Source organism: Colletotrichum spaethianum (genome assembly GCF_022836535.1).
Source record: "Colletotrichum spaethianum MAFF 239500 DNA, contig07, whole genome shotgun sequence".
NCBI lineage: Eukaryota > Fungi > Ascomycota > Sordariomycetes > Glomerellales > Glomerellaceae > Colletotrichum > Colletotrichum spaethianum.
Window position 1 is genome coordinate 251,870 of NW_026054777.1, and position 14,360 is coordinate 266,229.

At 55.0% G+C, this 14,360-nt stretch overlaps 1 protein-coding gene across 1 annotated transcript; it reads left to right on the top strand.

Moving 5' to 3' along the window:
• Positions 1-5,340: 5,340 nt before the first annotated feature.
• ColSpa_03499 (grainyhead-like protein 2) lies at positions 5,341-8,138 on the top strand (the record flags this gene model as incomplete). Its single annotated transcript, XM_049269711.1, has 3 exons — positions 5,341-5,354; positions 5,502-5,654; positions 5,915-8,138. 3 exons carry the CDS (start codon positions 5,341-5,343, stop codon positions 8,136-8,138), a joined length of 2,391 nt encoding a protein of 796 aa, XP_049125668.1.
• Positions 8,139-14,360: the final 6,222 nt, after the last annotated feature.

Below are 14,360 nucleotides of genomic sequence, written 5' to 3' on the forward strand. Positions count from 1 at the left end.
CGTACAGGAGTGCAGCGTGCCAGGCCAGCTAAGGTGTAGCAGCTCCATAGATGCCGTCGGGCATGACCGTTTCGGTGTATCCTTGAGTCCGTCAAATGACCCAGAAGGCTTTGCCCTCGGACACAGGCCGTCCTGGCGTAGCTCGATTGGGACTCGGTAGCTTCTTCACTTCGTTCAAGGCGCTTCGGCGAGGGGGCAAAACGGAGATTACCCAGCCACACGGCCTAGGGGTCCAGGGGTATTTTGGCAGACCGGTTCTAACGTATAACTGGGGTTGTGTAGAGTAGAGTTGCAACAAGGTTAGGACTATGTACAGCAGTGCTGCACTCGGTGGTACGAGTCGAGACATTGGCCATATGGTGAGTTATGGCGAGGGTCGGCGTCTCGTCGACCGTGATTACAGTGTTGGCAATTGTTGAGCTGAGTCGTGTGCTGATGGACTAGAAGGCCCTATCAAACTGTCTGGTCGGGAATGGCCAGACGAAGTGGTGGTGAATAGTAAGTGGACGAGGCGGCCTCTTTGTGGAATGCGTCCGAATCATTAGACGAGACGGAAAAGGGGAGAGGAAGGGTTGGCAGACAATGTCGGGCGGCTTGACAGATGGATCGAAAAAAGCAAAGAATGGTGATCGATTATTGCCTGGTGAATGAGGGGCAAAGTGCGGCTTCAATCGAGGTGAGGCTTGTGCCTTGTGCCGGGCTTGACCCAGTTGGCAGAGAGCCCAGTGGCAGCAAACATCGTTATGCAAAACAGTGCTTGGTACACAAATAAACAAAACAGCATGCGAGACGAAGTTGTTCAATGCTCGGGTGTATAGCGGTACGGTTGAGCCTTTTCGTGGGGGCGGCGCTGGGGCATAGAGCAGCGAGCTGTCAGAAGCGCGATGGTACAGGAAAGAATCGATCCAGGACGCAACGCCTTAATCAGACGATATCCACTTCAGCCCACATCGCACCGCGACGGTAGGAGCATTGGCGGACTAAGCAGAGAAGGATGAAGCCTGTGAAAGGGATAGGAAAAAGGGAGCACGGCACACGGAAATGCCAAAGAGAGGATGGGGAAAACAAAAAGTTGCATAGCGCCGGAAGTGGAATTGGCTCGACAAGGTGGTCGGGTGGTGATATGGGCGAGGGAAGGGGAGGGAAAGACGTAGCGGTGCACTGATGCAAACGAACTGTCGCGTTGGAGAGGAAGGATGGGTCAAGGTGCAAAGCACGATGCCGTTGGGGGTAAGATAGGTAAGGTAAGGCAAGGTAGTATGGACTACGACCTTCCTTGCCAGAGGCGAGGAAGCACTACAGGTACCTACCCAAAGGTAGGTATCCGCGAAATGTTTTAGAGTTTCGGCAACATGTCCTCCATGGCGCACCTGCCATGTGCGAGGTTTCTCTTTTGAGCCAATGTTCTTAACATAGTAGCGATAATAAGAACGGCAAGAGCAGCAGCGGCCAGGGCAACGAGGACGGACAGTGTGGGCAAGCGACGGATGCGCCAACCGCATACGGGGTGAGAGAAGAAACGGTTACCTCGTTCATGGGCTCCTTCTCCCAATCTGTTTGAGTCAAGCACATAATGTGGTGAGACTCGACTTCCCAAGCCAGGTGGGTGGGTGTGCGCCGTACCTGACTGACGGCAATGAGGATGTGGAGGAGCGAGGTGCGCGATGCGAAAGGGGAAACCACTGTAAAAAGGACTTTTGAAGCTCAAAACTCGTTGGCCCAGGCACAATAATATGACTCCTGCTAAGGCGAGGCAAGGCCTAACTAGGCAGGCATGGCGACTTACAACCCTTCGGCGACCATCCGTGCCTGCCTCCGCCTCCGCCTCCGTCTCCGTCATGCCCATTTTCCCATCTGCCATTTGCCCCAACTCGGGCAAGGCAGTGCAGTGCTGCCTCGCCTACTAGCCAAGATGGGACACACGGCAAGAGGCGTTGAGTTCAGACGCCAAAGATTGTGCGGAGCAGCACGAGTAGAAGGGACGGGGGGAAGAGGACCGGCCAGAGAACCAGACCTAATCCAGCGCAAAGGGGCCTGTCATCTGAGCAGAATTACCTCTCTCTCCCGTCCCGTCTGTTCAGGCCTGGGAGAGAATAGCTCATGAGCACCAGAACCTTAGCCATCACTATCGCCTAGCACAGGGGACGAGCGGCGGCGACGGGGGATGCTGCCCAGTGGCAACCTCGCTGTACACTAGGTGTGCACTCTACGCAGCCATTATCTGACCCTTCTCTCGCGTCTCTCCGAGTCACAGCCGCCCGCCTCTCGTGTCTTCCTGTGTCAGATCGCGGTCAGCCAACAAGAAAGCAGTGTGGAAGGAGAAACTACGTCAGACGGCCAATATCGTCTACAGGTATAGCGCCTTGCTCCCCTGTCCATCCCCCACTCTCCGAATCTCTCTGCTCCGAGTCTACTGAAGTTACATAGAAAAGTGTCGGCTACCTGTGCAGGGGGGGGGCAGTATGGTCGGCCAAAGGACAGCAGCGAGTAAATGGTACGAGGTACCTCGACAGAAAAGAAAGACATCGGGGCAAGTGCAGAGAGTGCGAGCCACGATTGAGGTCGCCACACTTGGCTTGCACCGGCCTGGGCCGGGCTTGACGGGCGGTGATGAATGCGCCCCCTACCTCGATACCTGGCGACTCGATTCGCGTCGAGAACTCACTCTCATGCATCCAAGAGAGACAAGTCGACATCCCGTAGCAAGAACCCCCGCGCGCCCTATCCTCACCGACAGATTGTGCTTCAACCAATGGACTACGAGTCGTGGAGAGAATGTCGGGCGGCGTTGCCTCGCCTCACCTTACTTTACCTCCCCGTCCTCTCGCGCCTGCACAAGAGTAAACGATCCTAGGTACGTATCCGTACTTTGGTACTGTACTCGAGGGTGCAGAACAGTTGCCGTCTCTCTTTCTCTGCGTGTGTATGTATGCGCGCGTGTGGCGGTGGTGTGTCAGACAGCTACGGAGGGCGTCTGCTTAAAACAACCCTGTCGACACATCTCATCCCGGGGGAAGAGGGGGAGCGGAGAGGGGGGGGGGGTGGGATAGTGACAATGTCGTTGTCGCGCACTAACAATTATTTTCTCGAGGTGGGATGTCGGCCTGGCAAGGGAGACAGACGACGTGGATGGAAAGAGCGAGTGGAGGAAGCCGCCGAGGAGAAGCCTGCCCCTGTCGACACACGCGCCCATAACAGCAGTCACAGTACAAACCACTGCAGAGAGATCGCAGAGGGAAAGAGGCCAGGCCAGCAGAGGGGAACAGCAGCCCGCATGTACATGCAGTCCAGTCCTGGCTATGGGGGCACGTACCTGTACTTCCGATTGGCAGATGGTTGCGTCGTCAGCAGATGTATCCAGGACCTCCTCTGTCCACCCGACCCGACCAGAACAGTCGACGGGTACAGTCTTCCTCAGCCCAGATGCACGGCAGCACCAGAAGAAGCACTGGCAGACCAACCTCACACATGGATTCGCACACATCGGCCTCCTTCTCTTTCCTCGTCGTCTGCTTTCTTCACCTCACGCTATAGCTGGATACCCGTTACCCAAGGGGACTCGGTGACTGTCAGTCCTCGGAACTCGACTCAACTCGACTCGACTCGGATCGACTCGGCCGTTCTTGCATCACATCACCTCGCTCGCATCGTCTACTTCTACCTCCCTCTGCTCCCCTGTTTTCCACTGCACACTGCACTCACTACGCTGCTCGCTCAGCTCTGCATTACTTTGCTGCTCAGCTCTCTCTCCTCCCTCTCCCCCTCCCCCCTTCATCTACATCCTTCGACTTCTACATCAAACCCCCCAACTGCGAAATCTTTTTGTCGACACATTTCTCCTCATTCTCCTCGTCTTCTTCCCCTTCCTCCATATTCTTCTGACTTGCTCCTCATCTTCTCCAACTCGTCTGTCCACCCAGCCATCCACCCCCCTTCGTCGCGGGTGTCTCTCGGCCCTGGATCCTTCGCCCACACACCATATCTCACCTCACCTTACCAGACTTCCACTATCCAAGCCAGAGGAAAGGAAAAAAAACACACACACAAGAGTACGTACCTTGGCTACCTGGCTTCGATACCTTACCAAAGCACATCGTAAGGTACCCAGACCCCGACCATCCTTACACCAAGACCCATTTGCCCATCTCCAACAACTCCCAACACCCTTAGCCCGTATCCCACACACCCTTGCCCATACCAGCGCAACCCAAGGCCCCATCCTCCTCCCCAAGGAGGTCCCAGACCCAATACCACGACCCATATCCATACCTGTACCCATACCCATACCTGTACCCATACCCATACCCACGACCCAGCCCAAAGGGCAGCGCACGCACATACCATCCTTACCTGACCTTCGCTCTACAAGCGCGCATACACACATTCATACATTAGATACCGCTCATCCCATTCATCCCCCTTCCTTTGGAATCCTCAGCACGTCTTGCCTGGACACTTGTCTCGACCTCCAACTGTTTTCTCCTGTGCCCTCGTCGCTGTCGCGCATCCGAACCCTCAAAGCCTTTTGGGCTTACACAACGCCCATTCTCACGCGCCGCTGTCAACCGTTGACAACTCAGCTCACGCTCACCACCAGGCAGACAGTCCACCACGCGCACTCAGACCGCAAAAGGGTATTCCGTTACCTTGGGCGAACAAACGCGCTCCCGCTGCGTTGTTGCCTTTGTCGTGCGCATATGACTTAAGCCAACTATCGTCTTCCCCTACTCAACAGCGCCTCTTGACCAAGCCGCTACACCCGCCAACCACGTCTCCTCGCACAAGCAGTCCCAACATCGACAGAAGCCCACGGCGCATCTAGGCCATCGTTGCTCCGCTGCACCCTGGTCCGCCCACCGCTTCACACACGTACATGTCAGGTACCCACCGCGCCCTCTAATATACCGCTCCCTCCCCACGGACGTCATACAGGAGCTGCCTTTTCTTCGACCTGCAATATATCGACTTCGCTAGCGGCCATTTGACGCTGCCCATCACCATTTGAAAAGACCCGATCCCGCAAGAGTTTCTCTTTGCGACTTTTTGCGACACCATCGCCGACCCATTCACTCGTTCTTTTTCCCACCGCTCTATGAGGCGCCAAAGCTCGGCTTTCCCCCACCTGACCTACGCTCGTTAAGCACGCCGAAACCCGACCAACTGGAAGCACGACGAGAAAGCCACTAGAGGCGCCGAAGCTAGTAACAAGAGGGCGAGGATTCGGATTTTTCGATCGCTCGCCAGAAAGAGACTGGAGACATTGAGAAACTACCTACCACTGCTGAACAACACCACGGAACCGCTGTCGCTGGGCAGCACGTATATTTTGCCGTCGTCAAGATGTTTCGCCAAAGGTAAGCCCATGTCATACGCCCTTTCTCGATGCGCCAGCAAAATAGCTGTGTGACGCGGGTCCCCGCACAAGATGCGCGTTGTTGCGCCATCTCGAAACCTTTTTGCGCCTGCTTCGGACTCGTGCTGACTCGTACCCCCGTTCACAGAACAAGCGCCCAAAAACCCGGCGATGAACTGCTGGCCACCTTTCGAAGGCAGTTCCCCGAGGTAGCTGTCACGACCACAGCACCGGTCGACGCTCAGAGCGTTGCCGTTGACAATACCGCTATTGTCCCGACGATCCCAGGAGTTCAAGAAAGGTCAGTGGTGAACCCCCCCCCCCCCCCCCCCCCCCCCAATCGTGAAGACTCTGTGGTGTGTGGCTGTGGCTGCTCTTGCGTTTTGCCGTGGCCGTTGCGGCACCCACCCAGTCGCACCCGCCGGGATGAGTCCAGCAGGCAGAAACGCGGGGTACTCACATTTGGGTGGGCTCAGGAGACACACCCGCAAATTCAATTCATGAATGAAGTCTTTTTTATGACTTGCCCAACTCGAGTCGCTAACATTAGACTTCCCGCAGAAGCCACAGCCTCAGTCATGAAGCTTTCAGGGACCAGGACCCGACTCCGAGAGCCACGAATGAGCCTTGGAGATTCACGCCTTCGCTGCTTGACCCAAATTCATTCTCCTTTACCAACTTCGCTAATGCGCCGCCCGGTTATTACACTCCCACACCGGGAGGGACTAATACCATTTACCACCCGCAAGCTGGCGATCTGCACACTCCCACTCTGGGGCTCGGTATGGGCCTTGGAACCCCGTTGTCGATGCCAACGTCGGAGGGCGCGATGAACTCCGGACAACCCATGATGGACCTTGCCGGTTACCATCAGGGAATGCACCCCCAACACTTCCAACAGCCGTTCAACCCGTTCATTCAGCCTGCCGCGCCTCAGCAATCCTTTGCGCCCTCAACGTTTGTGCACCAAGACACCGGCTATGAAACTATGGAACAGGATGGGTCACCAATGAATTCCGACCCGTCTGAAGAACGAATGGCCTCTATCGACAGCGCGTTTCACAACTCGCCCATGGTTGGTTTCCAGGGACGTCAGTTTGGAGGAATGCCCATGGCCGCAGCTCTCCCGCCATCCGCCGAGAAGTTTCGCTTCCATGCGACTCTCAATGCTCCCACTGCCATGATCAAACACGCGGATGAGATTCCCGTGACATATCTCAACAAAGGCCAAGCGTACTCTCTTTCCATTATCGATACCAACGCGACGATACCGGTGGCCCCAGGAACCAGGTTCCGCACCTTTGTACGAATCTCCTTTGAAGACGAGCAACAACGACAGAAGCCCGGTGTGTGCTGGGCCTTGTGGAAGGAGGGAAGAGGCACGAATGAGGCCCACCAGAGAGGCGGCAAGTTGCAGGCCGTGGAGTATGTCGAAGCGGGACAGCCAACTGAGGGTGACGACAAAAGAACCCGCGTGGAGCTCGAGTCAGCGTCTTTCGACGGCTTTTCGGTTGTCTGGACCCCTGGCATCAACGGCGCTCCCGAATGCAACATTGCCGTTCGCTTCAACTTCTTGTCCACCGACTTCAGCCATTCCAAGGGTGTCAAAGGCATTCCTGTGAGGCTTTGCGCCAAGACTAGCACCTTCCCGTCCGACCCCACGCAGCCAGCCGCGGATGCCAACCCCGAGATTTGCTTCTGCAAGGTTAAACTATTCCGTGACCACGGCGCTGAACGAAAACTCTCCAACGACGTGGCTCATGTCAAAAAGACAATCGACAAGCTGAAGCAACAGATCGCGCAAGCGGAAAGCGGCATGAAAGACTTTGGGAAGCGCAAGAGATCAAGCGCCGCGGCACAGGTCAAGGGCGTGGACCAGCGGCCTGGGAAAGTGCAGAAACATAAAAGGACGTGGTCCATGTCTTCAGCCAGTTCAGCCGGCGGCGGGGCTCGTCCTCCTCTCGAAGAAGACTTGCATTTCAAGCTCCAGACACTGCAGGATATGTTTACTAGCACCCGGCCCGTCAGCCTACTCTACCTACGCGGCGAAGATCTCGACGACCCCGACCTACATCCCGTCTCACTCCCTGGAGAGCAGGGTGATCTCGCCAAAGTCGAGTCCCGTGAGGGCCCGGCGTGGCAAGCTCGAAGTGGCCGCAGCTCCGTTGCAGGCTCTTCTCTGGTCTCGCCATCGCCGAGCTCCCTGTCCCTGGCCTCTCAAGCTTCAGCAGCGCCCAACCGACAGTGGTCGGGTTTCGACGGCGAGGGTTCGGGAGAGCCTGGTTCTCGACAAGGCTCGGACCAGCCAACCAAGGTCACCAAAACGGACGATGCTGGTAACCTGAGTGGCTGGATTGAGGCCCTGGGCGTGGACCCGTCGTACCGTCCGCCTCCCGAGCGCGTGGTGAAGCCTGCAGCCTGCTTCTACGTTATGCGGCCCAACACATCCGAGCCAGAGAAGCGAGTCTACTACCGGGCCATCTACGTGGCTCAGAGAAACTTGAAAGACTTCAACTACCGCGTGGCCGTCAAATGGAACATCGACCCCTCCAAGGTTCTGCGGACTGTCCATGTGCTCGATCGCGGACTCGAGGTTGAAATGGATGACGACGTCATCCAAGAGCTGAGAGAAGGCCAAGACATGATGCTTGATATCAAGGAAATCGCGCCCGGCGATTCCGTGCAGCCCAAACGCGAATGGGACATGGTCGTCGACCCCAACGACGGCGACGCCATGGACCACTCGTCCACCCAAGGCGGCTACGAATTGCGCCTCAAATTTTAATATCACATAATTGGATCCATCTCTGCTTCAGCAACAAACTCGATCGGACTTGGATTTTAGACGGAATTTTGATACCTGTCGCCAGGTAGGCCTTTGGGATACGGGCGGCATGGGCGACACACCACACACAACATACACGTACACGCACACGCATGGTTAAGTATCGCTCCGTTGGCGTTGTTGATTTTGAGATACCAAGTCCCTGGATGGGCCGCTTCTTCTTTTCGACGCTTTTGGCCACATGCAATGTGGGCGGATTTATGATTTGGGCATTTAGATCTGGGCCACTATGGGGGCAATCATGGCAGCAAAACACAAGATATCCCGCCGACTCCAAAGGGACTCGGCACAATTCGAAGGGGCTGTTGGGGAAACAAAGTGTAGAGAGACGACACTCGGCTCTACTTGGACTTCTGTGACTTGTCGGGCCTTTCAATAGTCCACGATGCAGCTTCTTCTCCTTTCACTTCACGCATCGGTCTCTTTTCCCATATTATTTGATGGTCGACCCTTTGTCTTTCTTTTGGTCAATGAAAAAAAAAACCCATATATTTTTGGGTTTCTGTCTGCAGACAGAAACCGACAAGGCTAGTTGAATAAACAATGCAAGCATTGGAAGGGGCTTGTTTTCACCATTCGCACAACTTCCTGGTAGCTTATTCTGTGACCACGGCAGACTCGGGCGGCCCAGAACAGATGCTAAAGTGAGGGCTCATATCGGTTACGCACAGATTATGCGCGACGGCTATTGATGACCAGGCCACCAACTGCCTCGCGGACGGCGTTGAGCACGATGATTGGGAGATTTTCAACTCATTGCTAATCTCGCGTGGAAAGAACTCATTTCGATGACGGGAGCCACCGGGGCAGCGTCGAAACCACCTGCGACATACACTTGGACTAGCGCCTTACGACGGTCTAGATCAATTCCATCGCGGGTCTGCCGAGATCTATCATTGTCGAAGAATATGATAGAGGCACGGAAATGCCCCTCGTGTAACAAAGCCGGGTCCAAACTTTCGGGCAGCCATGGTCTAGGGATACCCTTGGAATAAAGGTTCGATGTTGTCGATAGATGATGGCCGTCACTCTCCAGCCACATAACGTTTTCCGTCCGATCGGTCTCACTACGGCGCGCCAAAAGGAAACGCTCCAACGCTTCAACGCCTTGACGCCGCGCCCGGCCGAAAGGGTCTGCGCACATTTGTACTCTCGAACTGTGTGGACGTGCCCCCAGCTCATTAAAGGCCCATGGGGCTCATTGAGACAACGTTGAACCTTCCTGCTTTGTGGGAATTCATATGTATTCCGCTGGTGATGGTGACTTGACCTAGCAGCCTCAAAAGCTTTGGCCTCTAGTGTCTTCATAACAGAGCTAAAACTTCCTAGCCAACCGGAGCAACGGACACCATCCTAAGCGGACCAGGTCAAACGAAGCTTATTTGTTCGCGACTCTGTGTGTACAGGAGATTACCCTTCTTTCTCGAGAGTAGCTGCCAAACAGTCACAGTGATACACGCCCTTGAGATTCCGAAGCGATTGAACAGCTTATTGGGGTCGCAGGTTACGTGTGGCATTTGGAGTCATCTGTTCCACGGCCAGTCGATGGGCGAATGATGGCCCTTTGCCGGACCTTCCTCCGACCTGCCAATCAGCTCTGTTCTGGGCTCTCCGTGTGATGATCATTATAGTACAGTATACCTAGCGAGGCCGCCCAGCCCTCGCGATGCTGGGCGGTCAAGCCACAGTAATCGGTATCCCGTCTTCAGTCGTTAGTCGGGCAAGCCACTAGCGGTGTGGCGAGTGCTTGCGTATTCTTGGGTCTGGAAGCTCCATGGACTTTGTGATCTGTTCCCTTGCGGGTCATTTCTCTGACGATCTTCCAACATCCGTCATCTTCTCCGCAAAAGCTCTTGATACAGGTTAATTCACAGTCATTTTGACGGATGTTACTGTCACCAACAGGCAGCAAAACCACATGTGGCACACTGGTGGCTGTGCATCAACACTAGTCCTTCTACAACCACTACGCACTTAGCGCAAGGCGTGTATCAAGCGGTGCCCTGAGACGTGTTACCATTTCAATGAGTTAACGAGGTACATGGCCCTGATTAGAACATACGCTTGAGGGCTGATCGACACTTTCGATGCGAGTTGTGGGTAAGTATCTTTAACAGCCAATTGCTGTGCTCGGAGAACTGTAATCGAAACACTGCTGTGCCTGCCGACTGCTGCTTATCTTGCCGTTCCAGGTTGTGGCCAAAATGAAGATGCGACTCTTGGACGTGTGTCGAACCATCTTGCAATCGCGACTGTGCTCAAGAGGCCCTCTTGATGCCCAGTTTGGACAGATGAGAGACTTATACGCAAAATTTGGAGGGAAGGCTGTAGCTTCTTGTAAAGCGATGACCAAGGACCACCAGCATCGAACCGCCTTAAGCTATACGAAACCTGCTCTGTCAGACGGGATGAAATCTCGGACGTTGAGATACATCAGGTCTTGCGAGGAGTGCACAGTTGATTGCTGTGGTTCTCAAAGTGTGTCCATGGGAAGAAGTTGCGTTTGATTTCCTGATTAGACTGTATTTTGTTATGACTAACACGCTCATAAGTTGCGCTCGTTGACTGGCGAAAGAAGTTGACGAGGCGAGCGTTTGCACCTTGCATGCCATCAGGTCATGTGGGACTGTCATTTGAGGTGCACGTCTCGACAAACACCCCGGATGTCGGAGACGGAATCCGCCAATGGAGCCGGGGCTTTGATAGGTACTCCGTGGTGAGAAGAGTCGTGTGCGGGGAATTTGGGGTCGGAAAACAATCGCCATTGCGGGTAATGGCAACTCTCCAGCCTCACTGAATGCGTTTTCGGTCTTGTGAAATACAAACTAGACACATTGCAGGCTACATGAGAGACCATGGAACTGCCAGTTTTGAAATGGAATTGCGTCTACTCGGAAGCTCGGGAGTGGGCAATGTCTGGCGCCTCCTCGGCACGGCGATTGGCATTACGTCAAAAGGTATGAGAAGAGAGCATGCGAGAATTAGATTGACGGCGCATCGCATTGCAGGTTGCAACGACGGGGCCCTGTGCCTGAGCGCAGCTACAGTACACACATACGGACATCTTGCAAGCGTGCAGCATGCAGAGCGGCACAAGGACATCACGAATGTCACTAGGGTGGGGTGGAAGAAAGCCACAGGGCCTGCAGACCACGTCGGGTACCGGTACATAGGTGATCGAGGGTCCAGCCGGAGCCCAGAAATGGTGGAGGAGGGCACTCGCCACAGTGCCATGTCGAGCCTGTGTGACAGAGGGGTGTGAATGGCTCAAGATACGAGGATACAGGAACCATTTGTCTCTTGTCGGTGGCTCAACTGCTCCCCAATATGGATATCTAGGCGCTGATCACCCATTAGTGAGGGAGCAGCTCAAGGCCGCATCACGCAAGAGCCCGGACCCAAGGAGCGGCTACAGAAACCTCGGAGAAACAGCCGCATTGCTCTTGTCTGATGTGTTCTGTCGCAAGCAGCGGTGCTCCAGCGCATCATGCAGAGAAAAGGAGGGCCTGCCGCGCTCCGAACGACGTCTCTCTGTCTGCGTCAAGACAAGATGTGCCACGATTGCGCGGCTACTAGCCACAATTGGTGCCACAGCTTGACAATCCAACACGTACACCCCTCTACGAGAAGACGATCACTGCAAACTAACTCGCAAGCCCGCATCATTCTTCAGGGGAATCAACCAGTCAGGATGGTCCGGACGTCAAGACCTCAGCTGGTCAAGGGTTCGGCCCCCCTTCGCTAGAACAGTTGAGTTTAACGAGCGGGTTGAGGCAAAACTCGGCATCCTTCTCCAGCGCCACAAGTATAGAGAATATGTAGATCACTTGCTCCATGTGGCACCTAGGGCGGGCCACACCCGGAGTCTTCGACCGATGTGAGTGGAAGCCTGCGTGGCTGTGGTGGCTGAGCGGTTGCCAATGCATGCCGTTTCGACCATTTCCAAGGGGCGTGTGCGAGGCGTGCGGGAGAAGCGCAACCTTTGAGTGGCTCTTTCCTCATGCACTCGCCACAGATGAGGAGAAACAGATGAGAGGAACGAGCAGTGGTGCGGATCATGCAGCTGACAGCGCCGGGAGCCCAGGGGTAAGTGTCTCTGGGGTCTCGTTAGGAGGAAGTCACTTTCTATCAGGCCAGCAACAGGGCCGTTCATTGGGCGGCAGCACCCCTACACGATTCCAGACTCTTGGATCACCGAGGATAGGGGTGCCACGAGGGAACGGGGCTTCGGGAGGCATGATGGAGGGGTTCCATCAGAAGGGAGACGCCCTCTGGCTAGCCACAGAGGGCTATCTCGCCGAGGTGAAGAGGATAAGAAGCGGCGGCGCCCCAAGGCAAGTCGCGTTGTTTGGTTTCGTACTGACGACTGATGATGGATAGGCTCAAGGTCCCTCTTTCACTTCTTCTGAGAACCCCTTGGTTTCTCGAATTTCCAGAGGGGGCTTCTTTCCTTCTCTTGAGACCTCAGCACATGGCTGCGACTTGACACTTTATTTCTCCGTTTCTCCTCACCCCTCTTCCGCCTCCTCTCCAGCCACAGCAAGGGGACTAGGTTTCTCTGCTCGGTAGCGGGATGTGCGCTTCTTCTCCCACTGGAACGTCGACGGTGAGCCAATGGCGATGGCACACACGGCCTGTCGATTTCCTATTAAGGTAGTCTCGATGTGTTCGCCACACCCAAGGGTTCTCGCAGGAAGGAAGACCGCGGGTAGAATCCGTGGCGGCGTTCTCCCCTTCCCCCCTGGTGGTCCTTCTATGTCGTATGGAGGCGAACGAGCGAGCGAGCGAGCTCGCCTGAAATCCGTGGGCGAGTACGCGGGCCAACAAGAAGCGGCCAAGGCTGCAGGAGTTTGTGATTACACAATCCCATCACCGCTCTCCGGCCTATACCTACCGAAGGAGGGGATTCCCCCTTGCAGACCAATCGCCGAGACGTTGATCTTTGCTGGCTTACTAGCCTTCTTGCGTGGAAGTTGCCCCAACTAGGAGAACCTCCCCGCTACAAGCGTCTTCGCCTTTACTCAACCCTTCCCTGGAAGGAGAGCCGCGAAGATTGAGATCACTGAGGAACAGCAGAAGACAGCAGAAACAAGCGTTTTAACTGGTCAATGAAGAGGAGGCGAGGCAGCAAGTGGCCGCCGCGCCAGGAGAAGCTTCCCATGATCTGCAAAGACAGTGGTATCTTCGTTGCAGTAGGATAGGCCACCTACGACCCCTTGAAGCATCTGATGGGTTTGCGATGGGGACAATATTCAGATCTGCGGCCACTTTCACCTGTAATGCGACGGCAATACGGTGGCGGAAGCAGTACTGGAGATGTGATCGACAAAGATTTGATACTTCTTGGTGTCGCAATACCAAGGGGTATTTGATCAGGGCTGAGATGGCATTTCCTTCTCTCTCTACCGCTGGGGGTTTCAAAGTCGTCCGCTTCTTTTTTTGAGGCAAGATGACGGGCGGAGAGGACGTCCGGGTGGCGGGGTTCCTCGGCACGTCAGGTAGTCTCCACGATCGGCCTAAGGAACCACAGGAGCCTGCGGACGATGGATTTGGCGTTTCAGAGCTCTCCGAGGTTTGAGGGGAAAGTAAGCATTTGCTGGTAAGAGAGCGAACCTTTTACGCCATGTGGTTGCTGATGACGGCAAGGTTGCGGCGAACGAAGTATGGGATCTGCGGATCGTCTTTTCGCGTTGAGAGAAAGCGGGGAAGTTTTTCTCTGCTTGTTGGTTTTTTCCCCCTTTGGCCGTGGGTTTTGGTCCGGCTGCTCGAAGAAAACTATTGCGGGAGAGTTTTCCAGTTATTCGAAGTACGACACGCCCAAATTTTCAATTTTTTTGCTTTGCTTGACTGTTCGAGCTCATTTCTTTTGACTTTATTTAACCGTTGAGGAAGATGGAGTTGCGTGAGCGAACGGAGGGATTGGGGTTACCTTTCAGGTGAGAGGAGGCAATGGTGATCGGCGGGATCGGCTGTGCGTCATTGCCCGTTTCTGCCCACACCGCGTGGCAGGTTTGGCTGGGGGGCTTTGCCACGAGGACCAGCAGTGTTGGTAGAAGTGTTTTTAAATTCATAATTGTCCCCAGAGACATAACTGTTGCTCTCGCTGTTCTCCCGTGACACTTTCTTGCTCGGATTTGTGGTTTTCGGTAACCATGCTTGAAG